A 27,992-nucleotide genomic window follows, 5' to 3' on the forward strand; every position below is an offset into this window, starting at 1 on the left:
GAATTACAAACAAACTCACTCCAAACATTAGTCTCGATTTTGTACCGGTAAACGCATGAGAAAGGTCTTAGTAGCGCGAGGATTTGTTCTGCAGAAAAATATAGCTGAAGAAAAAGCGTAAGCGGAATAGACACAGGCGATTTTCGGTATTCCGTGCTTAATTTTCACTTTCATGACGGAATATTGGAAGAATTGTTTTACTATTCTGTTTCGAAATTTACTATTTGCGGGATGGTGAATATAAAAGATCCCTTGCTGCTAATCGAAAAGAGTAGCCCATGAAGTGGCAACAGCGGTTTCTCCCCCTCAATATCTGTGTGGTCCTTAACCACGTTTGACACCATATAACCGTAAATAAAATGTGTTGAGTGCGTCATTAACTAAACCACTTCCTTCCTTGGAAGACCACTAGCCCGGTCCTCATCGTCGACAGAATAAGTAAGAAGTCGACTAACCCAGTCTTCATCGTCGACAGAATAAGTAAGAAGTCGACTAACCCAGTCTTCATCGTCGACAGAATAAGTAAGAAGACCACTAGCCCGGTCCTCATCGTCGACAGAATAAGTAAGAAGTCGACTAACCCAGTCTTCATCGTCGACAGAATAAGTAAGAAGACCACTAGCCCGGTCTTCATCGTCGACAGAATAAGTAAGAAGTCCACTAGCCCGGTCCTCATCGTCGACAGAATAAGTAAGAAGTCCACTAGCCCGGTCCTCATCGTCGACAGAATAAGTAAGAAGACCACTAGCCCGGTCCTCATCGTCGACAGAATAAGTACCACTAGCCCGGTCCTCATCGTCGACAGAATAAGTAAGAAGTCGACTAATATCAGTCTTATCGTCGACAGAATAAGTAAGAAGACCACTAGCCCGGTCCTCATCGTCGACAGAATAAGTAAGAAGTCGACTAACCCAGTCTTCATCGTCGACAGAATAAGTAAGAAGACCACTAGCCCGGTCTTCATCGTCGACAGAATAAGTAAGAAGACCACTAGCCCGGTCCTCATCGTCGACAGAATAAGTAAGAAGATGGTTGATACTAAATCAGAAATCACACATTACACACTTAACATGTAACATCAGCCATCCACTGCTGAAAATGTATATCAAAATCATTCAGGTATCTCCACAACATCTCTGTCATCTTGGATTTTAATTAGTTTGTAAATATTTCTTGCTATTTTAGCCACAAGTAAAATAAAAAATTAGTTAACTTAGTTATTATGTTAAATATTTTTAATGAACAATGAATTACACTGTAGATTGTATTTGTAGTGTGGATTCACAAACAATAATTAACTCACTACAACAAGGGCTTGTCAAGTATTTTTCAATAATCCACACTTCCTCCTATATTCTCCACCACAGAACAGAATGCTATAAGTGGTACTAGGAATCACTAGATTGTTAGTACAGTGCCACAGCACCACAGACCAGAATGCTATAAGAAGTACTAGGAATCACTAGTTTATTAGTAGAGTGCCACAGCACCACAGACCAGAATGCTATAAGTACTACTAGGAATCACTAGATTATTTGGTACTTGGTGATGCCTCGACCAGAAGCGGTCAGGCCCTTTATAAGGGCCCGATGGGCAACCTAGGGAGACACCACAGCATCATAAAGGTCTAAAATTAACGAGCTACTCTCGATTCACTAATATCAAAACCTATATTAGCTTGGCCATTTACCTTTCGACCGACCGTTCAAAATTGCGCCAAAATTTCCTCAACAAAATTGCGCACCACTTTCTCTTTGGCATTAACGGCTCCATTCAAATTCCATAGCACCACCCCCACCCGCCTGCTACCGATTCAACCGGGCTGCTGGTGCTCCTTTGCACCTGCCAGTGCAGGCGGTCCCTCCTTCCCCTCCCCCCACCTTTCCTATCATGGACGGAAAAAGCCGGCTCTTGCGCCCACGACAGGCGCGCGCTACAACAGCTTGCTCTGAATGTGCACATAAAACCCTATGACATGACATGACTAGATTATTAGTACAGTGCCACAGCACCACAGACCAGAATGCTATAAGAAGTACTAGGAATCACTAGATTGTTAGTACAGTGCCAGATATAGGTAGCACTGAACCAATTAATTTCCGGCTGGGTCAAAGTTCGAGGTGCACCAAACTTTTGATAGAGAAGTTAACACCACAAGTCCTGTGATTGGTTATAAATGTGAGTGTGTTTGTTGTAAAAAAAATTAAGTTTCATCTGGGCTAAAAATGTATGCAATTTTATTTGATGTTGTTGTACCACCGTGTCAAGTAGCCTTGTGCTTGGAACATGTATGGGGTACCTGTAAAAAAAAAGTACTAAAATTTGGTGCGAAACTAGGGGTGTTGTAGAAACATCTGGTTATACCGAAAATGAGCCATGAAAGATACCATTTTCTGCAGTTAATACTTTGAGGTAGGGGTTGTAGTACTGATATTTATGGGTCATAGTTTGGTCGATATATTGCATATAGTGTTTTTAAACACAAATGTTAACATGGTCACCTATGGGATTTTAATTGGTATAGTCCAACCCAGAGCACTACACTGCAGCCTTGACCCATTTGCTGATCCCACAGAACCACATGTACAGTACATGTAGGTCACACGTGAACTCTCTCCCCATATCTACCTTCATGTGTATGTACATTCCTTGTAATGTGTAACACGTGTACCGTACCAGTTTCCCACACACAGTCAGTGCATACACTGTATATATGATAGCTACACACAACGGACATTGTCCTGTAACAAGCTGCTGCCAGATAATTTACCACTGGCAATCTATCTATCACAAACATGTACTCAACAATGTACTATCAGGGCCCACTCTGGATAAAAAAAATACCTGTAGCCAAAATATTAGCCAAATGAGATTTTCATTAGACATAATGAAAATGTTTTAGCCAAAATTGCTTTGCACAGTACTGTATAAAGTATTTATATATGAATATAAAAATTCACCTATTTCAGCCAATCATGTACAAACTGGAATAAATGTGAACAACAAAACCGTATTGCCTGATCAAAATCAAAGACAGCAATGGGGGTAGGGGCAGTTAATATTTCAGTGGTTGTGGGGTGCCGCACTATCTCCAGTGCCCCCACCAAGCCCCCACCTCTGCTTGTAAGGCATACCAGATTAAATCCACAAACATACAGACATTTATATGGGAGAGGCTGAATGTTTAAATTTGACAGCTAATATAGTTCATTATTTCTTTAAAATAGCATTCTTTATGTTGGTTTGAATTTCTTTCTTTTTTTCAAATTTTTATAATAATAACAATATTATTATTATTATTATTATTAAGTAACCCATCAATTCCCCACCCCAACAATTTCGTAATTTGTGCCATGTTGTTGATTCCAGTGCCGTGAAATACCTAGACTAAGAATTTGTTACAGTCTGTTCCAATAAAGTTCGCAAATCACTTGTTTACTGACATATTTCTTTTAATTTCAAGAGTAAACACCACCTTGTACATCAATGAGAGCCCAAACAAGTAAATGTTAAATAAGGTAGAGTATCATTAAATAGATATTTACAAAATATTTACTTATCAGTTTAATATGAAAGAAATAATCGACGAAAATCAATATTATTCTATTTCCAACACTACTTTAGTCATTCAGCTCTGAACTAGCATGTGTGATGAAAGTGAAACGCAATGTCAGTCCGTTTTTATTACTTTGGTTCAAAGAATTTATAAAGTTAGAATGACAAGCTGCAGATCTTAGCTTTCATACATGTATGTAAAACATATGCCATTAAAATTAATAACTGTGATTATAAAATAAGCAAACACTATTATGCTGTAGGCCTATTCTGGATGACACTGTTTCTCATTACCGATCGCTATTACGCTAATTGAATATTTTATTATGTTTGAGGTGTCGGAAGATTATGTAACCGTTTGTTCACATCTGAAGTAGAAAATGGCTTAGCCAAAATTTCAGTCTCTTGCAAATTTTATTTGCCATTTTTTGTAAAAATTAGCCAATGGCTAATTTGGCTACTGGCATTGCGAGCCCATATTATACAAATGCCTGTGTATGAACATGTACAATATATCAAATATACACACACGCCAACTGATTATACAAATACCTGTGTATGTGTGAACATGTACAATATATCAAATATACACACACGCCAACTGATTATACAAATACCTGTGTATGTGTGAACATGTACAATATATCAAATATACACACACGCCAACTGATTATACAAATACCTGTGTATGTGTGAACATGTACAATATATCAAATATACACACACGCCAACTGATTATACAAATACCTGTGTATGTGTGAACATGTACAATATATCAAATATATACACATGCCAACTGATTATACAAATACCTGTGTATGTGTGAACATGTACAATATATCAAATATATACACATGCCAACTGCATTCTTTTATAGACACAGGCATCAGTCATAACAGATACTGTTTTCCTAAAATCATTTAGGTAATATTTAACCTGCAACAAACAGCCATGGTGTTGGAATGGGAAAAGTAAATAGTGTTTCATCAAAGGTTGTGTTTTAGTACATGCGAAGTAGTGACCTATAAAATTATGCTTTTCAATCATTTTATCTACCTTTTTTTAAGGAAATTGTATCAAAAACAACTCTACAAATAGAACAAAGTGTTATTAATATTAACCAGAAGAGATAAAAAAAAATACAAAAGAAAATAATAGAAATTTATCAATTCGTGCAACATCTGGAATATAACAAAATAACGCTTGTGGCCAAAGGTGTTATTACCATGACTCAAGCTTAGTGGACTTTTTCCACCATGACATACAAAATGTGTGTGACAAGCCTATGTTGGGTATTTGTTCACCATGGTGATTGTTTAGTTTGGTGGGAATTTACGCCAGTAGCACAAAAGTTAACAAAAGTTTGTTTTGTTTAATGTTTTGTTTAATGATACCAGTAGAGCACCTTGTTTTGTTTCTTGGATGTCAAATGTTTGGTAATTTTTCACTTGTAGTCTTAGGGACCTCCTATATTTTTCCATTAGCAGTGAGGGATTTTTTGGTGGACTTTCCCACCAACAGGAAAGCACGTGTACCACTTTGATATGCCAGTGATGGCGTACTAGTTGGGACATAAAAAACCCCAAACGAAATGGAACCAAATTGGACAAAAATGAACAAAAATCTATGGCTATATGATTTAAAGAGAGCCAGAAATTTTTTAATGTCTGGCTGAAATGGTATTATAAGTTGTGAATGATGAAACAACAGCTGTATTAATCATTTATTACTTTGTAACACCGTTTTTCCAAATACATTCAAATGCAGTTATATCTATACCAGTCCATCCCATCCTCCTAAAAAAAATTGTTTTTGTAACTAATTTCAGTTTGGTTTGATGTAAGGAAACTAAAGTGTTTTGGTAGTAGCAAAAATAAATGTATTTAGAAAACAATCGGCTCAGAAATAAATAGGTTAATTTTGATGAGCTAAGAAATAAATAACTTGTAGTAAAAATTAAAATTCCACAGTATGAAAAAAGGCGATACCTAGGACGCATTATAATTAAAAAAAAAAAAAAAAAAAGTACCATTTTCACCTAATCTGTTCCGTTTTGGCCAACAAAAATTGTTCCGTTTTGATAATGGTTCTGATTTAGCCTCATTCCCCAGAAACAGAGCAGTTCAAAGGTCAATAGTTCCTAAAAAGTATTTGTTCAAAGCATGTTGTCAGTGTGCTTATAATAGATTCTTCTGTTAAATATTTGCAGGATGCCACTTGAGTTTTGAAATCGACATGAAAAAAATGTGAAAAACTTAGTCTTTACTGGCGGGTTTATATATATATATATAATTGGTCGGTTACCGGTGGGTTTAAATATATATATATTTGAATATATATATATTTAAACCCGCAGGTGACTGACCAATTACCCGTAATTTCTAGAAGGTTTATCCACTATTACCACTGTGATTTGTTTTTTCAAATGTTCGTCAAACTTTATGCTTCGACTGTAAGTGAACGATGCAATTTACAATGTTCTTTGTGCAAAGCAAGATTCGAACCTCCAGCCGTTTGAACTCATACAAACAAAACAAAACAACTCTCACCCACCCACTCACTCACCACCACCTTCATATGTATGTGAAATAATAATATATTGTTCTATAGGCTGGCGGACTAGTAGAAATTCTGTCGGGCTAATAAATTTTAGTTGGCTTTGGTCCGGCAGGCTAGTGAAATATTTTCCCTTCAGGGAAATGTCACAATTTGCTACGCAAGTTTCAGAGATCACTACATAATTTTAAAACATTAAATAGTAGTTGCTAATTAATTATCAATATTGACTAGAAATATTGCTAGTTAAGATTTTCAAAACAAAATGTTCCCCCCTGACCTCCCCAAAAGAAAGTGGCACTGAAAATTCCCAATTTCCATACTAACAATTCCCAATTTTTGTAATACAAACTCCCAATATATACTCTTCAAAAGAAGAAACGCAAAACCACATTGTCGTAACATTTGGAGAATTGATTTAATTATTGAATGGCGAGTCCGATAATTACCAAATGTTGCAGGATTGTTCACAATTCACTCTAGTCCATTGTGAGTAAGTGATAGGACACACCACCAAGGTCAAGGTCATCTGGAGTCAATACCGGGTGTGGCCTCCGCGTGTGTTGACAACTGCCTGGCACCGCCTGCCCATTGAAGCAACCAGAGTACGGATGACGTCCCGGGGGATGGTGGCCCACTCGGCCTGCAAGGCTGCTGCCAGCTCGGGCAGGGTCTGGGGCTGTGGTTGTCGCTGTCGGAGGCGTCGGTCCAACTCGTCCCATAGATGCTCAATTGGGTTCAAATCCGGTGATATCGATGGCCAATGAAGGACATTAATGTTGTTGTTCTGTAGGAAAGCCGTTGTGAGACATGCTGTGTGAGGCCTGGCGTTGTCATGTTGGAACACTGCGTTGGCGTTGGCCATAACTGGAACGATGTGTGGCCGGAGGATCTGGTCAATGTAGCCCTGTGCATTCAGGTTGCCCTGCACGTGGACCAGGTCAGTTCTGCCAGTGTGTGAGATGGCTGCCCACACCATGACACTACCCCCGCCGAATCTGTCCACTTCCTGCACGCAGTTTGCCGCATAACGTTCACCACGACGCCTATACACGCGACATCTTTCATCATGACGTCGGAGCAGAAATCGGGACTCGTCACTGAACCACACCTGTCTCCATCGCAGTTGAGGCCATTGTCGATGAATCTGGCACCACTGCAGTCGGAGTCGACGGTGTTGTGGTGTTAAGATGACACCTCGAACTGGACGTCTGGCACGAATTCCTACCTCACGTAGGCGGTTCCGTACGGTCTGGTCGGATATCCTGCGCAAACCTGGTATTGCTGTGGCTGTGGAGGTGGCAGTAGTCAATCGTTCCCGAAGGTGGTGTACCCAGATGTAGCGGTCCTGCCCGGGGGTAGTGACCCGTGGTCGACCGGATCTAGGGAGGTCACGTGTTGATCCATGTTGCTGGTAACGGTCCCACAGTCTGGAGATGGTGCTTGGGGACACATGGAATGCCCTGGCAACGGCCGTTCTGGATTCGCCTGCGTCTAGTCGGCCGATGGCATTGTTTCTCTGCGGTTCACTGAGACGTGGCATGTCCTGGATTATCAACTGTCTGCCAAATACAGAGGCCAGGCAAGCAAACACCCTGCACTTTTATACTGTCGGTGTTCATGTTGCACGTGCAGACAACACACGTGCAGTGGTGACATGGTTTGCACGTGGCTGCGTTTTTGCGAATATTCACATTTTGGAACTTTATTGTACAGTAGCTGCGTTTTATCGAATGTAACCACGGGAATGTGTTTGGGACATGCAATGACCGTATATTCACAAAGCATGAACCGGTAGGAAACATAAAATCGGAGTTATAACCCATTTGTACCCTTTTGCGTTTCTTTTTTTGAAGAGTATATATATATTTAATCATGTCTGTTCTAATGAATTTATTTAACATGGTGTTCTGCATCATTCAGTAGCCTAAAAAATATCCCAAGTATGATTTACTCCCATCATACATCGGACCATGACGAAAAAAAGTAACGTTTGTTTTATTTAACAATGCCACTAGAGCACATTGATTTTTTTTCTTATCATTGGCTATTGGACGTCAAACATATAGTCATTCTGACACTGTTTTTAGAGGAATCCCGCTGTCGCCACATAGGCTACTCTTTTACAACAGGCAGCAAGGGATCTTTTACTTGCGCTTCCCACAGGCAGGATAGCACAAAGCATGGCCTTTGTTGAACCAGTTATGGATCACTGGTCGGTGCAAGTGGTTTACACCTACCCATTGAGCCTTGCGGAGCACTTACTCAGAGTTTGGAGTCAGCATCTGGATTAAAAATCCCATGCCTCGACTGGGATCCAAACCCTGTACATACCAGCCTGTAGACCGATGGCCTAACCACGACGCAACTGATGCCGGTAAAAATCCTGGATAAATCCCTTTACAAATAAATTCATGTTTAGCAGCAAGCAAGTTACTGTACATCAGTAGACAAATGAATGTCCCTTATAGACGTGGAACCACTGTACCATAAATACTTTTAAACATGATGTGTGGCTTATAGAACAGCAGGTCTTGTGCATGAATGGTACCTGTAAACATGTTACAAACAGCCTGGGAGGTGGGTATTTACTGCAGCCTGGGAGACAGGTATTTATGTCAGCCTGGGAGGTGGGTATTTATGGCAGCCTGGGAGACGGGTATTTACAGCAACCTGGGAAGTGGGTATTTACGCCAGCCTGGGAGACGGGTATCAACGGCAGCCTGGGAGGTGGGTATTTAAGGGGGTGTTACAAATACGGTATGTAAATTAAATTAACTGTTTGCATTCAAGGTTGGTGATGTACTAATTAGGTTTCATTTTCCTTATTTTAATCAAGTTTGTGGTGTGCTTATTGAAACAGGGCTTTCACTTGTATTTACTAGTATTCTTACTGACAGCCAATTTAACAGAATTACATTGAAAGTTCTCCAGTGGTTACCAAAACAAAACAGACTTTTAGCTAGGTTAGTCTTGGTGCCGTTCACTTCATAGATTTTTAAAGGTTTTCTGAGCTTTGTTCTTCTAACTCCAAATTTCAAAACCTGGGTTAAGGTTATATCAGCCATGATTGTATATTATGAAATGACAAGAATATCATGTGCATCTATTGACATACAGTAACTTACAGTGTAAGGGATGACATTTTTGTTGTTATTGAGCATGTTTAATTTGATAATTTGGTTATAACCAGTGCCGGTTACTAGGTCATATTATTTGTGATTACTGTACCTGCAGTGTTTCTGCCAGAAAGAAATGTTTGGGTATGACACTATGGAAATGAATGCAACCACAGGGGGTATAGGCGACCTCCCCTAAAAAGAAAATGGGTTAAGTTAAGAGTTAGGGTTAAAAAAAAGTATACATTAATGATAAGAATAATTAATTTTGTCAAAAGGTTAACTTTAAAAAAAAATCAGTAAAAACATTTGGGTATGGTGCCATACCCATTTTACCCTCTGGGAGAAACCCTGACCTGGTTACCAAACACCATGGTTATGTTGATGGCAGTCTGTTCAATACACATTGATAAACACAAAATAAATTTTTCTCCCTTTTATTTTAGTCTATTTATTCATTCATATTTCATTCAAAGATATTTTGGAACACTAAAATTTCACAGGTTGTACACCAAGGTGACAGGTAAGAAAAAATAATGTTTTTAGAACACTACAACCCCTAAGACCTAGGTCTGTAACACACAACTAATCAAATTGGGGGAGGGTGTAGCTTTTGTTTAAATAAGATTGCGTGGAGAACACAGCACCATTCGAGACGTTGACATGAAAAACATTATGGGGAGTCATTAACTGCTCCCCTAACGTAGATTATGGTGAGCCACTTATGAATATACCATATTGGTAACATAAATTCCACTGCTAAGGGGAACTACAAAGTATTCTCCTTTAATTATTTTCAGGGGAGTGATGGGGAGCAAGAGTGATACCTACACTTAAAGGTCGAGGTCAACCATTCTCATCTTTCTTGACATACATGGTGACCTGGTAACCTGGACGACCATTCTAAACTTCCATGTATTTCAATGCCTGGACATTTGTATGGTTACTCAGAAAGATATCCACCTGTTACCCCCATAATATTGATATAATAATAATGAGGGAATCTCACTAACCCTGAAACTAGCCCTAAACAAACAAACAAAAACAAACGCCAATCCTAAAGGTAACACTAACCCTAAACCTAACTCTACCCCTAACCATAAAGCTAACCACTGGGGAGGGGGTAATTGTTGGATAGTTGCCTTTTGCTGATGAAATTCTAAATGCATCCATCATTACCACCACCATCCCCTGAATGACTGTGGTCTAGTGTGGGTTGGGCCTTCCCACTGCAAGATTCGGTGTTACTGTTCCTTTTAGTCTTAGACTGTGTATTATAAATTTACTTTAACAAGAGCTGTCAAATGATATTTTTATTATTTTTACTCTGTGGAATTCATGATTATCAGCAGCCATCACGGCAGCAACGCAGGATTTTTAATTTAACAGAATTCAAACGTAATTATTATACGTGTATGTACAATAAAGGGAGATAACTGTAGAACATAGAGGAAACTGTTTACACGTCAAAGTAATAAACCGAACCAATTACACCGTTTAGTGGCTTATTGTTTAAAACTGGAGCTGCTGTGTGCTACTTTAATTACATTTTATTTTAGAAACAGTCACACTGTGCGATCCTTTCACTCTGAGCGTGAAAATTAAGAGAAATACTCACCAAATTATGTTGTTTACGACACCATGTTATCCCGGGATCGTAAGTCATGTGTGACCTCTTGAAGGTCATGGTCATGGTGAAGGTTTCACGTGATTGATCACGTGATGTGTAATAGTTCTTAAAAAATACTTTTTTCTTCTTCTTTTTTTTCTTCTTCTTTTTTTTTTTACATTGAAGCAGTTAGGAATGGGGGTTAGTGTTCAGCTGTACTCTCACCTAAAACAAAACAAAAAAACTCTGTAGCTTACATAACTGCACTCCTCAAAATATGGGGGACCCTGATCTATGCCCTAACCCCTATCTCCCGCTTATTCAGTGTCAAAACAAACTAAACCGGCCTGTACTGTGTTCACCATGTATTTCCATCATTCTAATCACGGTATTGGTTGTAATCCATGTAAACGTGCGTAGTACTGATTCGTTTGGAACCCTATATTTATAGGTTTTAGTTAAGTTAATGCAAACTTGAATATTTATGAAGTTACCTTTGGTTATGTGGATTGGCATTTATACAGGCCTACCGCCTATTTGCCAATTAATTTCATTTATTTGACTAAATATCACTGGCGTAGGAAACGGGGGGGGGGGGGGGGGGAGCAGCTTTTCCGATATTTTGCTTTATATTTCCTTTATAATAGTGTAAATATAAAAGTGTGCCGCCCCCCACACACACTTTTTGGCACATTCCTACGCTCGTGAATATTGTTTTATTATAATAATAATATTAATAATATAAACGTTATTATCATTATTAGATTCGGGGGGGGGGGGGGGAATCAGCCTGCCCCTCTATACAAAACGGGAGCCCGTACACCCATAAAGGTGCGGGAACGAGGCGCATGACCTTACTATAATATATATATAAACTAAACTAAAAGTTCTCCCCCCCCCCCCCCCCACCAAGGAGGGGGTTCACTTTTCATCATGTATTACATGTACTAACAAAAAAAAGGAGCTTGTTCCCCCACCACTGTGGCGTATGTCACCCACTTCACCCATGGAGGGTGATGATTTGTTTTATGACTACATGTTCCCCCAACACACACATACACACTATATAGCATGTGCCACCCACTTCACATTTAGATTGTCTGTGTACTACATGGTGTGTTTAGTTTTATTGTGGGTGTGGGTGGTTTTTAGCATGTTCCATCAGATATCTGTTCAAGCAGGCCTGTCGTGAGCACAACCTCTTACTTCGTCAAATAGTTCTGTCCAAGACAGAGAGGGAGAGGAGTATTTCGAGCTATAGCAAATAAGTTTCCGTTTAGCAATGGCTAATTGATGTATAACAAAATAAATAGATGGAAAAACAAAGCCCACCCCAAACAAAGAACAGTTGTCAATAATTTAGATGGGTAAGCCGAAAAGGTTAAAGGTTACTTGTGCCATTTTGTGTTGGGTGTCCAAATACAAAATAGAAGATTTGAGTCAACAACCCCCAATAATAGCTCATAAGATCAAAATAAGAAGAGGTCAGTAAAACGTTTTATTAAATATTATAGGGCTTACTTATATATTACGTCATGATGTCTAGTATGTTTAAAAATAAAATAAATAAATAAATAAATAAATAAACAAATAAATAAATATTGTAATGCTGTAATGCTGACCCAGGTGTCGTGACGGTATTTTTGTCAAATAGTTTTAGATGTTTTAGAAATTGGAAGCTTATGCAGGTATTGTGTAATCAGAGCTCACACAGCCAAAATCGATGTCGCTTTGTAAAAGCAATGCCCACTTGCTTTGTACAGTCGTGGATGAACGGTGAAGAACTTGAGAAACACCTGTTTTTAGAGAATAATTAAGTGTTAAGTATATGAGAGTTCGAAGCGACAGTGACGCCATAAAATCAAACGACAGAAAAATGGTGATCTGGCGTAAAAAGTAGTACTACTGACCACTGAAGAGTGTGATGTTTATTTCGAAAAGATCCAATATTTTTTAATTGAAATTTAATTAACTAAATAACAAAATTGTTCATAAGCGGTTTGTTTGTTGTTTGTTTGTTTGCTTGCTTTTTTTTTTTTTTTTTTTTTTTTTTTTTTTTTTGCTGGGGTGGGGCATTAATATAATATTGTCATACACTTGATCACGATCAAAATAATTAATGTTATTGGGAAAATGACATTTAAGCGTACGAGAAGGGGGTGTCGAGGGACTGCCACCTTCCTACAGTGCTGAAGCAAAAAAATATATATATATATATTATTGCAATTTGGCACTTTATTACAAAACGACACTCAAGGTATAAAGATAAACGTCTGCTGCTGTGTGTGTGTGTGTGTATGTGTATGTGTGGTGTGTGTGTATATGTATGTGTGTCTCTCAGTGTGTGTGTGTGTGTGTGTGTGTCTCAGTGTGTGTGTGTGTCTCAGTGTGTGTCTCAGTGTGTGTGTGTGTCTCAGTGTGTGTGTGTCTCAGTGTGTGTGTGTGTGTGTGTGTGTTTCTCAGTGTGTGTCTCAGTGTGTGTGTGTGTGTGTCTCAGTGTGTGTGTGTCTCTCTCAGTGTGTATGTGTGTCTCAGTGTGTCTGTGTGTGTCTCAGTGTGTGTGTCTCAGTGTGTGTGTGTGTGTGTGTCTCAGTGTGTGTGTGTGTCTCAGTGTGTGTGTGTGTCTCAGTGTGTGTGTGTCTCAGTGTGTGTGTGTGTGTCTCAGTGTGTGTGTGTGGTGTGTGTGTGTGTTTCAGTCTGTGTCTCTCAGTGTGTGTGTGTCTGTGTATGTGTATGCGCGTGAGTTTGTATGTATATATGTGTGTGTGTATATATATGTATGTGTGTGTGTGTGTGTGTCAGTGTGCGTGTGTGTGTCTGTGTTTGTATGTGTGCGTGTGTGTGTCTGTGTATGTGTGTGTGCGTGTGTGTGTCTGTGCGTGTGTGTATCTATGTGTGTGTGTTTGTCTCTATGTGTGTGTGTCTGTGTGTGTGTGTGTGTGCGCGCGTGTGTATGCAGATGCGGATCTAGGGGGCCCGCCCCCCTAAATTTTGCAAAAGTTATAATTTTATTATATATTAATTTTCATTTTTTTACGATCCCCTTTAAACCTCTCCCAAAGTTCCATTGGCATTCTGCCTCATGTCATTGCTCCCCCCCCCAAAAAAAAAATGGATTTTCTGGATCCGCCACTGGTATGTGTATGTGTCTCTGTGCATCTGTGTGTGTCTGTGTGTATCTGTGTTTGTCTGTATGTGTGTGTGTGTGTGTGTGTGTCTGCGTATGTGTATATATGTGTGTATGTGTGTGTGTCTGTGTGTGTGTGTGTGTGTATGTGTATGTATGTGTGTGTGTGTCTATGTGTGTATGTGTGTCTCTGTGTGTATATGTGTGTGTGCGTGCGTGTGTGCGAGTGTACGTGTGTGTTTGTGTCTGTGTGTATATATATATATATATATATATATATATATATACATGTATGTGTGTGTGTGTGTGTGTATTTATGTGTGTGTGTGTGTCTCAGTGTGTGTGTCTCAGTGTGTGTGTCTGTGTTTGTATGTGTGCGTGTGTGTATGTGTGCGTGCGTCTGTGTATGTGTATGTGTGTGTGTCTGTGTGTGTGCGTGTGTGTCTGTGCGTCTGTGTCTGTGTGTGTCTCTCTATGTCTGTGTTTGTCTCTATGTGTGTGTCTGTGTGTCTGTGTGTCTGTGTGCGTGTCTGTGTGTGTATGTGTGTGTGTGTGTGCGCGCGCGCGCGCGTGTGTGTGTGCAGAGGCGGATCTAGGTGGGCCCAGGGGCCCGCCGCCCCCTAACTTTTACAACAGTTATAATTTTATTATATATTAATTTTCATTTTTTTACGATCCCCTCCAAACCTCTCCCAAAGTTCCATTGGCATTCTGCCTCATGTCATTGCCCCCCCCCCCCCCAATGGATTTCTGGATCCGCCACTGGTGTGTGTATGTTTCTCTGTGTATGTGTCTGTGTATCTGTGTGTGTCTGTATGTGTGTCTGTGCGCGAGTGTTTGTCTGTGTATGTGCGTGTGTGTGTTTCTGTGTGTGCGCGCGCGCGCGTGTGTGTGTGTGTGCTTGTGTGCATAGGGAAGTGTTGTTTTGAAAAAGAAAAACGTTCACATGTATATAATAATGTAAATTTACTGTCACTAATAAATTAGTGGGCGAAATTTTCTATCAGACTGTAATCTGTCATTTACAATGTCCCGCGGTGTTGTTAGTTACTTTTATTTTTACCTGCGCTAATCGTAATTCGTGTACTCAGTCTTTCTAGTTTATTCGCTTACTCACTCTGTGTAGATAGTATGACAACATTCGAACCGGAAATAAATTATTTTTGTGGTTAGAAGATCAATTTAGAAGATCAGAGGGCAAAGATCACTATTTACATTACACATATTTCAGCATGTCTGCTACAGTGTTAACGAGGAGGGTTTTTCAGCGACTTTACTCATCGTTCAAATTAATGACACCCCAAACTACTTCAGCGGGCGGCCAAAAATTCAGTTCACAGAGTCCAGAAGACGAGTTTCATGTCCATTATTTAGATGGCGACCAAAAAGGTAAAAACTGAGACTTTTTACTCAATTGGTAGTTATAATTTGGACAGCAATGTCTGTTTTGATTGTGTGTGCGCATGTGTGGGTGTGTGCGTGCGTGTGTGCGTGTGTGTGTGTGTGTAGACATGGATGAAGGATTTCTGAAAGGGGGGGGGGGTCCAAATATGACTGATCTCTCCTTTTACACAGCATTTCCCCTTAAACTTAAAGGTTATGGTCGGTTTTCAGAAGGGGGGGGGGGGTGTCCGGACCCCTGGATACGCTACTGGTGTGTGTGTGTGTGTGTGTGTGTGTTTGTGTTGGGAGGAATGATGGTCAATTTGCCACAAAACCAACTCATCCCCTACTTACTAGCCCCAGTTTTCAGACAACTTGTTCCAAACTTTACTGTCCGTAAATAATTGTGATGAAATTAAAAATGGATGTCTACAACACCACTATTATGACCACTTATTAAAATGGTTTTATATTGGGGAAATCCTAATCTCAGATAAACAATAATCTATTACAATAATGAATGAACTGTCAAGCCTATTTTAACAGTGTTTGTGAGTTTGTCCCTTATATCCTTAAAGGAATGATCAGGCAAGTCTTTTGAACTCAGTTGGTGTGGATATTCAACATTATTTAATGTACATTATTGCTTAAAATATTGGTATATTTAATTAATAAAACGGTAATGATGTAAGTTGACTAAACTGTGGGAGCCAGTTGACCATCAGCTGGGGTGAATTGGTAGGGGGCGGGTTGTTTTGGGGGCAAGTTGACCTGTTCCCTGTCGGGAGGTGAGTGGGTGTTAAACATTTTAGCATTAACAATAGATCAACAACTTCTGATGTACCATTCATCAATTACTTTAGATGAATATTTCAAATCAGGCCATGCAGTTTTTGTTAAATTGACAACTGTTATAGAATGCTATCACCCATGTAAGAGATAGGAAGGGACACTGGCAGATCCATAGGGATATCGTCACCATACCCCGCCTATTTGAAGTGCTCATGCAACACCCACAATATACAACACTAACTCAGGCATCGAAATAAGTCGAGAACGGTCGTTCAGGTTACCGGGACGTTACCACATGTTAGAAAAGTTGAGAACGGTGTTTCGTTCTCGACAAAAATTTCAACGAACGGTAGTTTCGTTTCCGAACGTAAACCAGGCAATGCATTCAGGACTTCTGCGTTTTATGATCTCGTCAGGAATTGCATCACGTTTAAGCAGCGTCCACTAGATGAATTTATGTCCGCGTTTTGTTTTCTCGTACAAAATTGCACCAATGTTCGTGCGCACTTGTGCAATTGCAAAGCAATTTTGGCAATCCGCGTTTAAGCAGCGCCCACTAGATAAATTTACTTCCGGATTTCGCTTCTCGTACCGAAGTTCGCGCGCACCGTTACAATTTCAGAACGACCGCGTAGTAGTAACAGGAATTCAATTCTAACTTTCATATAGTTGTGGAAACCTATAGGTTACCAGACTATATTTTGTGGTAACCTGTAAATGGGTTACCAGACACAATGCTTATTTCGATGCCTGTAACTTGCCCTGAAAACATGTCTCAGAGCAGCTTTATTTGAACATGACCCTGAACCACCCTCCTTTGGGAACTCGGATCATTATCATTCAACATGACCCTGAACCACCCTCCTTTGGGAACTCGGATCATTTTCATTCAACATGACCCTGAACCACCCTCCTTTGGGAACTAAGATCATTTTCATTCAACATGACCCTGAACCACCCTCCTTTGGGAACTAAGATCATTTTCATTCAACATGACCCTGAACCACCCTCCTTTGGGAACTAAGATCATTTTCATTCAACACACTCAAATTGCACTTTTATGATTCCCCTTTACATAATCCTGGATCCCCACCAGCATCTCACCTACTGTACAAACTATAAACGTCTGTAGTGAGTCTGTTAGCTGGTTTCTTATCAGATCTTCTAGAGTTCTAATAGTGAGCTGGAAATCCATCATTGGATGACACAAGTGTTGTTATTTTTTTCTCTTACTCTTGCAGGGATTGTGGTGTTCTCCATGAGAAGATTCAAGGCTCGGAATGCAATGGGAAGAAACCTCATTGGACTGGTATGTCACTACCCTGTGTGTGTCTCAGAGTTCTACCCATTACATACAGGTAGAAACCTCATTGGACTGGTATGTCACTACCCTGTGTGTGTCTCAGAGTTCTACCCATTACATACAGGTAGAAACCTCATTGGACTGGTATGTCACTACCCTGTGTGTGTCTCAGAGTTTTACCCATTACATACAGTTCAGATGCAGATATCAAGGGTGACGTGAGGGTCTGTTCTGGTCAAGATGACAGGTCCTCTTGTGAGGGTCTGTTCTGGTCGAGATGATACGTCCTCTTTTTCCTGTATACCATTTTCATCAAAGCACTGACATTGATTTTGATATAAAATGCTCATGTGTTGGTTGCATAAAGACCAGGAGGAAGCTTTAGATAATCAGAATGAAATAGTCTTCCACTGACGTGGCAGAATTTAGAGATCATCCAATCTTAAATCTTCCCCTGGGATTGATTCTTTTGGTACTCTTTCACGATGCATGTCTACAGAGAGTCATATTATCATGTAATCTGTAGTCGTGAGTGGATGTAACTACAGAGAGTCTTATTATCACGTAATCTGTAGTCATGAGTGGATGTAACTACAGAGAGTCGTATTATCATGTAATCTGTAGTCGCGAGTGGATGTAACTACAGAGAGTCGTATTATCACGTAATCTGTAGTCATGAGTCGATGTAACTACAGAGAGTCGTATTATCACGTAATCTGTAGTCGTGAGTCGATGTAACTACATGTGTTTCAATCTTGTGTCTTTCAGCTCATTGACAGTCTGCAGAAAGTAAAGTTTGACAAGAGTGTCCGCAGTCTGATTGTCCGTAGTGAGGTCCCGGGAGTTTTCTGTGCTGGTTTGTTTGATTTTTGTTTTCAATTCCACCAGCAATGCAAATAAGTAGAGTTTGGGAGATGAGCAATCAGGTGGGGTTCATGGATCCTTAGATGCATGCTCTAACTTTTGAAGGAAAGAAGGCATGTTTTATTTAACAATGCACTCAACACCTTTTAATTATCTAGGGGAATAGAGCCATGTTCCACAAAAAAATACATTTTAAAAAAGAAAATTCACTTGAGCAGATGGTGTGTGATGATTTCGATCCCCGAAACCTAACCCCATCCCTGAACATTCACCTGATTGGGGTTGATTCTACAATTACTGCACCTCAGACACACACGCTCTAACTATTGAACTACATTCCGCTGTTGTTACTTCCAGGCACTGACTTGAAGGAGAGACGCTCTAACTATTGAACTACATTCTGCTGTTACTTCCAGGCGCTGACTTGAAGGAGAGGCGTGAGATGAATGATGTTGAGGTGGCGGCGTACGTCCACAAACTGCGCAGCACGGTCAACGACCTGCACAACTTCCCCGTGCCGGTGATCGCAGCACTAGATGGCGCTGCTCTCGGGGGAGGGCTGGAGATGGCTCTCGGGTGTGACCTTCGGGTCGCAGGTCATTTGAAATGTTTACTTAGATGGTTCTGTATTGGGTAGATAATTAATACACATATGTTAAACTCATGCAGCTAATTATTTGAAACTTCAGGGTACACGCAGAATCATGCACAGAAACACACATGCATATATACATATACTACTCAAAAGAATTTAAGGGTCAAAAATTTATAACCAAATAAGTTTCAGAGTGTATTAGGTTGATGAACGTCACTGTATACAAGAAAGTCAGATGACATGCTGTCAAAGTTGAAGGTTGTCAAACATGGATTTTACACATTAGAACATTCGTTTAATAGTGTGTGAATCCACCCCTGGTGCGAATGCACTCGACACATCGTTGCCTCATGCTGTTGATCAGACGTCTGAAGAACTCTTGGGGAATGGCCTGCCACTCTGCCATAAGAAGTTGACCCAGATCATGAAGGTTGGCCGGAGAGGCATGGTTATCCCGAACTCTCCTGCCTAATTCGTCCCAGGCGTGCTCTATTGGGGCCAAGTCAGGCAAATATGCTGGGCAATTCCTCCTGGCGATACCTAGTTGTCTGAGAAAGTCCGTTACCACCCTGGTGCGGTGGGGTCTGGCATTGTCATCCTGCAGAACTGCCCCGCCGCCAATCTGCTGAAGGCCTGGGAGAACCAACGGCCGGATAATCTCATTCAGATAGCGGATTCCATTCAGATTGCCATCCACCACATAGAGGGGGATCCTGTGGTGGATAGAGATGCTGCCCCACACCATGACGCTGCCACCACCGAACCGGTGACGCTGTCTAACGTTAACGTCAGCGAAGCGCTCCCCAGGACGTCTGTAGACACGAACCCGATCGTCGTTGAACTGGAGACTAAACCTGGACTCCTCAGTGAACATCACTCGACCCCACTGAACACGTTGCCACCGCATATGAAGCGTGCACCAGTGACGTCTGGCCGTTCTGTGACGTGGTAGGAGTGATGGTCGAACAGCCTGGCGACGGCAGCGTAGATTATTGGCTCTCAGACGATTGCGTATGGTTTGATCAGACACTCGAGTTCCAGTCGCAGTCCGCAGATTGTCACGTAATCGGCGTGCAGTGGTTGTGCGTTGACGTAGAGCCATATTGGTGATGTAGCGGTCCTCTCTATTTGTAGTGCTTCGGGGTCTTCCCGAACGTGGACGATTTCGAACAGAATTCGTTGCTTGGTACCATTGCCACAGTCGGCCAACGACACTCTGACTGACACCAAGTCTCAGAGCAACATTTCTTTGCGTATTGCCATCCTGAAGCCAAACAATAGCCCTTCCTCGATCTTCGATAGTCAGTTGAAGTCGGACCATTGTCGAATTTGGAGTGTGCACCGTACACGAACGCAAGCTCCAATTATACGGAAATTCAGCATTGGGAACATGGAATACACGTGCAAAGCGTGCAAATGAAGCGCTTTGTGAAAAAGCAAGTTATGGACACTTAGCAGACCTTTCGCTTTCGCCCTAATTTAAGTGCAAATGTAAGCATGTTTTCGCCATTAGAACTAGTCGACAGTGTCAATGACAGTGGATTTTAATTCATTTATGGGTTGCTTAGACCCACTTTCGTCAAAATGGAACAATACCATGCGTGACATTATGGTCTAGCTAATATAATTGACATTCAGAAAATAATGTCGAAAATATCGTCTGACCCTTAAATTCTTTTGAGTAGTATACATGAATCATGCTCAAGGATACACATACATACACACACAGACACACACAGATGAAGGTCCAGTAGTTGAAATGTATTTTTAAATGAGTAAAATAAGGAACTACTGTAGTTACGTAATTTAGATTAATCAAAGTTTGGATGATGGCCCTTAATAACTGCTAGATACTAACCAAATTCCAAATGATGGGAAGGTTGAAATATTTACAGTTAGCATGGAAGCTGCAGTTAGGTACACGAGTCTTTATGATAGTGTGAACAGTTGAACACATTGAGATATCTACAGTACATACAGCGTGTATGATACAACCAGCTTTTGTTCCTGGGCTTCATTGAACATGTCAGTCTTATCCCAGTACCATATTGTTTAGTAGTTACAATCTCTATGTGATGTTTACATTAAAATATCTATATTGTATTTCATATTTTAGTTTAACATTAATTTGCCTGACGTTATTTATGTACCGTATATCTTCGCCTGTAAGTCGATCTCGGCTATAAGTCGAGTCCCTAATTTCAAGCCCTGAAAATGTATTTTTTTTATTGACCTGTTTATAAGTTGACCCATGAAAAACAACTTATAAATATTGAAGTATTTCTTATTTTCAGCACATGAGAACAATAATCTACAATATTTGAACAAATGAAAATTATTTTACAAACTTCGGTTTTAACGTTTTGTACATCGCAAACAAGTAACATAGCATCAAAACGAAATATTCCCTTAGTAGATAGTGAAAGCTGTTTGGCTGTTACCGTATGGCACTGTACAGCATGGTTTTGTGCACAGACAACAACTTTATTTATAAACACTGACAACAGATCACTACAATAAAACTGAAAGTATCAGTTAATCACATGTTTTGCCGCCATATTAATACATGTAAGGAGGATAACTCTGGAAAGTACACTGGTTTTTATGTATGTCCCTATTGCTCCAGTGAACTGCAGATATCAGTCTAAGCTGAAGTTAATCACCAACAAAACATTGTTTGAACAACCATTAATGCCAGTGACCAGATTTCAAAATAAACTCAGGCAACAGGTAGTTAGTATTGTTGACATTTTTTGCTATTAGTGATGACTGTTATTTTAACTAAGTGGACTGTTCTCTTGGCATGCGAGTGAGATCGCACGCCTTTTTGCATAACCAAAACCGTTCTAATGTCAAAAAAAAGGGTTATAAAAAACAAATGTGTCAAATTAACATATTTGAGTATAAATACAGGGCAAATTTCAACAATAAAACTTGTAAAATAATCCCCAAAACGGTAATATTTTTGGGTGAAATGTTTTTACCCTCTTATAAGTCGACCCCCCAAGTTATAAAATAATTTTTGGGTGAAAAAAATTCGACTTATAGGTGAAGATATACGGTATGTATTATAAATAATAAGATTCAAAATATAATGTTATTTTCTGGTTTGTTTGTGTATTTTCAGCTAGTACTGCGAAGATGGGTTTGATTGAAACGACTCTAGCTTTAATTCCTGGTGCAGGTATAGTACACGACCATTTGTTGGTAGCACTGTCAGTGAAACACACTGAAACAGACTGAGGTCACACATCATTACCTTGTTTTAAAATGACTATGTCTCAGTGGTCTCGTAGTTAAGTCACTGGATGTTAGCCGTTGCTATAATAGGTGCCAGATTCCTATCCCAGAACTGGCTAGTTGAGTATGTTTGTATAATTATTCATTCAGCTGTGCATAAATTATTTACAAGACAGTTTGATTATATTTACATGTAACTAGTGTGGTGTATTTTATTTATGTTGACAGGAGGAACCCAGCGGTTTCCGCAAGTCGTAGGCACGGTGCTGGCTAAGGAACTGATCTACATGGACTGGGTTAGATTATATTTACATGTAACTAGTGTGGTGTATTTTATTTGTGTCGACAGGAGGAACCCAGCGGTTGCCGCGAGTCGTAGGCATGGCGCTGGCTAAGGAACTGATCTACACGGGGCGGGTGCTGGACGGGAAGCAGGCGAAGGAGGTGGGTCTGGTGAACCACGTGGTGGAGCAGAATGAGGCGGGGGACGCCGCGTATCACCGCGCCCTGCAGCTCGCTCAGGAAATGTTGCCCAATGTGTGTACACATTTTACAAGTTTTAAACAGTTTTTTATTATTATTATCTGGGCCATAGCTAGGGGGAGGAAGGCAAAACAAAAATCTGGTAAAAATAACCTGACAATTTACTGTGTATCGATATTGACGTTTTGGTACTTCAGAGCCTCTAGATTAAAAAATAAATTGGGGCAGGGGCATGCCCCCAAACCACCTAATATCTTGCTCCTTCCATACTCATTTGTTCCAAGAATTCATCTGCTCCCCTCCCCAAAAAGAAAAAAAATCTAGCTACAGTCCTGATTAACCATAATATATGGGGAAAGATTGGGCAGGCAAAGATAATTCATTGAGGTAGTTCTGAGATATATCAGTATATGCAAGAAAACCTATGGCCTTATGAATCCTATGTTTTAAACTCGCTAAAGACTTGTAGAGGACAACAGTTCACTCATGCAAGATAAACAGTATTGCCTCTTTTGTTCAGTATTCTCTAAACATGTTAGACTAGGGTATGTTAGAGATTGATCAATAGACAATGTCCCCATTTATGAGTAAGAATATGATACACAGACTTGACACTTTTAAGAAAGAAAATGTACAGACTTTAGAATTCAGAATAAGAACCTAAAGTTTGATGATACAAACAACAGAAAGACGATTATTGTGTGTATGTTTTATGTACTTTCATTGTGTTTTTTCTAGGGACCTATAGCAGTGAGAATGGCAAAGATGGCAATAAACCGAGGCATCGAGGTATGATTTTATAACTTGTACAAAATCTTTGACAAATTATGTGTAATGTTACATACATGTATCAGACATTTTCACCAGGAAGGTGAATGATCACTGACGCTCTCCTCCACACTCACCAGGAAGGTGATCTGTATGACAGTACAGCGGTTGTTATAGAAACGCTTGTTACACTGATACACATTGCGTGATCTGTGTGACAGTACAGCGGTTGTTATAGAAACGCTTGTAATACGGATACACATTGCGCGATCTGTGTGACAGTACAGCGGTTGTTATAGAAACGCTTGTTACACTGATACACATTGCGCAATGTGTGTGACAGTACAGCGGTTGTTATAGAAATGTTTGTTACACTGATACACATTGCGTGATCTGTATGACAGTACAGCGGTTGTTATAGAAACGCTTGTAATACGGATACACATTGCGCAATCTGTGTGACAGTACAGCGGTTGTTATAGAAACGCTTGTTACACTGATACACATTGCGCGATCTGTGTGACAGTACAGCGGTTGTTATAGAAATGCTTGTTACACTGATACACATTGCGTGATCTGTGTGACAGTACAGCGGTTGTTATAGAAACGCTTGTAATACGGATACACATTGCGCGATCTGTGTGACAGTACAGCGGTTGTTATAGAAACGCTTGTAACACTGATACACATTGCGCGATCTGTATGACAGTACAGCGGTTGTTATAGAAAGGCTTGTTACACTGATACACATTACGTGATCTGTATGACAGTACAGCGGTTGTTATAGAAACGCTTGTAACACTGATACACATTGCGTGATCTGTGTGACAGTACAGCGGTTGTTATAGAAACGCTTGTAACACTGATACACATTACGTGATCTGTGTGACAGTACAGCGGTTGTTATAGAAATGCTTGTTACACTGATAGTCCAGTCAAATTAGCTCAAAAAAGTGGTCGACCCATAAGTAATTGCAACAGAATTGATTTTAATGTTTTTAAAATCTGAATACCTCATCTACAACATACTAAAAATATCAAGGCGTAGTCGAGGGGGGAAGTGCATAAAATTGTATGTATATGATCCATATGAGAAATATTGGTGAGTGTGTTTTATTAGAGGGTAGGGATACATTTTCCAACATAACTTTCTTATTAATTGGTATATTTAAAAATTTTATTTATCATCTTAAAGATAACAGACTGCTTTTTTTGTAAAATATAATTTTGTAAAAAAAATTAATCTCTGACGTCACAATATCGCCATAATTATCTCCCCTTCAGCAAATCCACAATTTTTCATATCTTTTACATTAAAATGTTTGTTCTAAAACTATTTTTTGGAAAAATTATGAACTAAAAGGGATTTAAATTGTAATAATATGCATGAATAAATTAGTTTAGAGCTATTGATGGTATGTTTTTTGTTATTCAGGTGATTTATATACATATTTGAGAACTTTTAAATTTGAGCATTGTAAACATACACTTTTTAAAATCATTGTCAACTGTTTTCTGTGTGTTTCTGTTATTGCATTGTCCCTCTTTGTGCATTTGTGTAATCTATAATATAATAATGCAAGGCCGTTTTAACAGTTTTTGACCATTCTGATAGCTTCTTATCTCTTGATTTGTACTTATGACCGCTTTTTTTATACTTGACCGAAGCTGCACTTCGCAAGGATCTTTTTGCACTCAGGACTAGTCTATTACTACACATCATGCTAAACATTGCATACAATTATTAATTCCACAAATACAGTGGCATTGGAAGTCACCATCTATGTCATTTGACGTAGATGTGTCTATATACACGACTGTATATATATGTAAATTTATTAAAGGCATACTGTCACAGACCACTGACCTATTTAATGGTCTAACAAAGTATTACCTGAACAAAAATAATTTGATTTGTCCCTAAATGTACTTTATTCAACCATTTTCAATAACCACCATACTCCATTTATTAATGATATTTTAAAAATTAATTGAATTATGGCAGTGGTCCATAATTCAAAAACTAAAATTGCCAAGAGGGTTGACTTGTATTTCACTCCACCATGGTTCAGTTAAGGTGATGCGATAGCTAGATTTGGTTTCCAACAATTAATGTAATTTTTATTTATTATTCATTTTTATAGAAATGCTTGTTACACTGATACACATTGCCTGATCTGTATGACAGTACAGCACTTGTTATAGAAACACTTGTTACACTGATACACATTGCATGATCTGTATGACAGTAGTTATACTTGTTGTTATAGAAAGGCTTGTTATGGTTTCAGGTTGACCTCGAGTCTGGTCTGAGATATGAAGAAGCTTACTATGCACAGGTGAATATATAATATACATCTTCTATCTTCTTCCAAATGGTATAGCAGGGGACAATATTACAAAATCTTAAGTATTCGAAAGTTGGTTCACGTGAGTTTTACTTAGGTAACCAAATGTTTGGTTACATGAATATACTAGTAATTCTAGTAACCGATGAGTCAATCTAATTAAAATTAGCTCCACTATTACATGTGGATCTAACAGGAGCCCGCTGGGGCTCATGTCCAGTTGACCTTTCATTCGACGAATCAAAACCTTACTTGCAAAATCACGCCAGTGATTTGAAAAGAATTTGAAAACATTCGGGATTATGCCGAAATGATTTGGATGAATTACGAAGTATGCCAGAAACTAATTTCAATACAAAATTTTATATAAAATGTTTTCAAGATTTAAAAAACAAAACATGATGGTATAGCCATAAAATATGTTTATACTATATACAATCCATACTTTATTACTGCACTTTTCTCCCTGTTTTTTCAATGTTGAAATAGACCAACAAGTTCGCCTATTGCATAAATAGTCTTGTCCGATATTTTTAGAATTTGTATGCTCCAGAATAACGCTATAAAAGGCGAAGTGTAATTGGTCGATATTTAAATTGTTATTTATAGATGAAATGTTACCTGGACATGGGGAGTCCATGCAATGATGTTAGATCTACTGGTAGACCAGTAGAGCTAATTTTAATCAGATTGCCGATGAGTTGGACCTACCTAATCCTAAAACACTTGAACTACGGTTATATGCTACATTGGTGGTTCTAATGTATTAAAAAACCCAACTAATTTTCATTGATAAAAGTATAAAAATCCTCAGCAAGCCTCAGATTTCATACTTTTATCAACTCGTGTTGATAAATTATGATATCACAAGACACTTCGGGAGTATCTTCTATTTATATATAGTGTAGTGCTGAGAGGGCTTTGGTGGTTGTCACTATTTGCTGTTACTATTTATGTGATCCATTATCCTTGTTTTGTTTCAGGTTATTCCTACTAAAGATCGTCTAGAGGCTCTTGAAGCATTCAGAGAAAAACGACCACCCAAGTTTCACGGCCACTAACTATGGAATGTTTCACTCTCTGGTTTGGAGCTGACGTCTAGTTGTTTGGTTTGGTGTATGGCAGTGTGTTGAGAAGTGCTTCATGGTGTCACATGTCTAGAACTATTCCCTGGTGTGTAGCAGTGTCACGTGATATACTTTATACTCAGAACTATACCCTGATGCACAATAGTGTTGTTACACTCGAAACCTACCATTGTGTGTATCACCTCTTTAACTTACAGCTCTATACCTCATATTGTTTGATATTGGTCATTTGTTCATCATGTACACAGAAATACTACATTCAAAAATTACCCATGGACATCTTTGTACTCGTATGCAAGATATTTTGAAAACAGCATTCCATTAATGTTGTAACCATTTTTTAATGGAAGTACAAATATACCTGATTTAATAAACTTCTGTCTTGTTGAGGTCAATGTATGTGGTCAACTACCTTGATATTTCGAAAAGGTTTTCTGTCGTATTTAACAATATATTTTTAAAGAGAACAGTAAAGAACGTCTATAGGATGTAAACATATTTCGTAAAGCATTCTTAAAGAGAACTGTGTTAGAGAAACTCAATATCATGTAAACAAATCTTATGTAACTTACAAGCAGTGGCATAGCGTAGGCGGAGCGTGGGCAGAGCAAAATTCTGAACTGGTGGAAGGGACTCTGGGAGTGCTAACGGTCCACTGGTTGAGAGGTGCAATACTTGCCTTGCCCCGGGCGCTAACAACCCACGCTACGCCACTGCTTACAAGCAAGTTTATCCAAGAAACCAATTCAAATGTTGTGTTTGTTATTTCCAAGTTGAGGGAGTAATTGGTGTGTATTTTGAGTGACAACTTCGATATTGAGGAAGTATTAAGTAGATTTTGCTTAGGGATTTAGGAAGTATTTTGTATTAAAGCTTATATAGTATTAGAAAGTACTTGGTGTGTTGGGTGTTATGGTAAAGGTTAGAGTAATAGGTGTGTACTGTGTGGATGCTTTGTTTATGACATATTGTCAGGGTATACTTGTGACATTAGTAGTGCTTAACAACTGCAAGCTTGTGCTTTGGGAAAATTAAATTGACATCAATTGTGTATTGAAAATGACAATGATATTGATTGTGTAGCAAGTACAATCTTTATTATGTTTGTTATAAATGCCTGGATAATAAATCAATTATCACATACACGTGAAAGGTGAAATGA

The 27,992-nt window shown here is 39.3% G+C and overlaps 2 protein-coding genes across 3 annotated transcripts in view; one reads left to right on the forward strand and one right to left on the reverse strand.

Moving 5' to 3' along the window:
• Positions 1 to 10,904, reverse strand: part of LOC121369391 (probable nuclear hormone receptor HR3) — a 200,866-nt gene extending 189,962 nt beyond the window's left edge. The window contains exons 1-2 of one of the 2 annotated variants that reach the window (XM_041494461.1): positions 10,849 to 10,899; positions 9,343 to 9,425 (exon numbers count right to left, since the gene is read on the reverse strand). The gene's annotated coding sequence lies outside the window, so the exon portion shown is untranslated. Of the gene's footprint in view, positions 1 to 9,342; positions 9,426 to 10,848 lie in introns of both variants that reach the window. The other variant, XM_041494462.1, reaches the window with a different exon arrangement.
• A 4,191-nt stretch (positions 10,905 to 15,095) lies between these two features.
• On the forward strand, positions 15,096 to 27,973 carry LOC121369392 (methylglutaconyl-CoA hydratase, mitochondrial-like). Its single transcript, XM_041494467.1, has 9 exons — positions 15,096 to 15,355; positions 17,383 to 17,450; positions 18,213 to 18,300; positions 18,725 to 18,904; positions 22,031 to 22,087; positions 22,493 to 22,680; positions 23,365 to 23,415; positions 25,686 to 25,733; positions 26,726 to 27,973. The coding sequence occupies exons 1-9, from the start codon at positions 15,199 to 15,201 to the stop codon at positions 26,801 to 26,803; spliced, it is 915 nt and encodes a 304-aa protein (XP_041350401.1). The 5' UTR covers positions 15,096 to 15,198; the 3' UTR covers positions 26,804 to 27,973.
• Positions 27,974 to 27,992: the final 19 nt, after the last annotated feature.

Source organism: Gigantopelta aegis, chromosome 3 (assembly GCF_016097555.1).
Source record: "Gigantopelta aegis isolate Gae_Host chromosome 3, Gae_host_genome, whole genome shotgun sequence".
NCBI classification, from domain to species: domain Eukaryota; kingdom Metazoa; phylum Mollusca; class Gastropoda; order Neomphalida; family Peltospiridae; genus Gigantopelta; species Gigantopelta aegis.

Bases quoted from the DNA above. Each gene is read 5' to 3' on its own strand.
- LOC121369392 (XM_041494467.1), top strand. From the start codon at position 15,199: ATGTCTGCTACAGTGTTAACGAGGAGGGTTTTTCAGCGACTTTACTCA. The intron at 17,451-18,212 runs GTATGTCACTAC...TGTGTCTTTCAG, and splicing joins GAAGAAACCTCATTGGACTG to CTCATTGACAGTCTGCAGAA. The intron at 18,905-22,030 runs GTCATTTGAAAT...GTGTATTTTCAG, and splicing joins GTGTGACCTTCGGGTCGCAG to CTAGTACTGCGAAGATGGGT.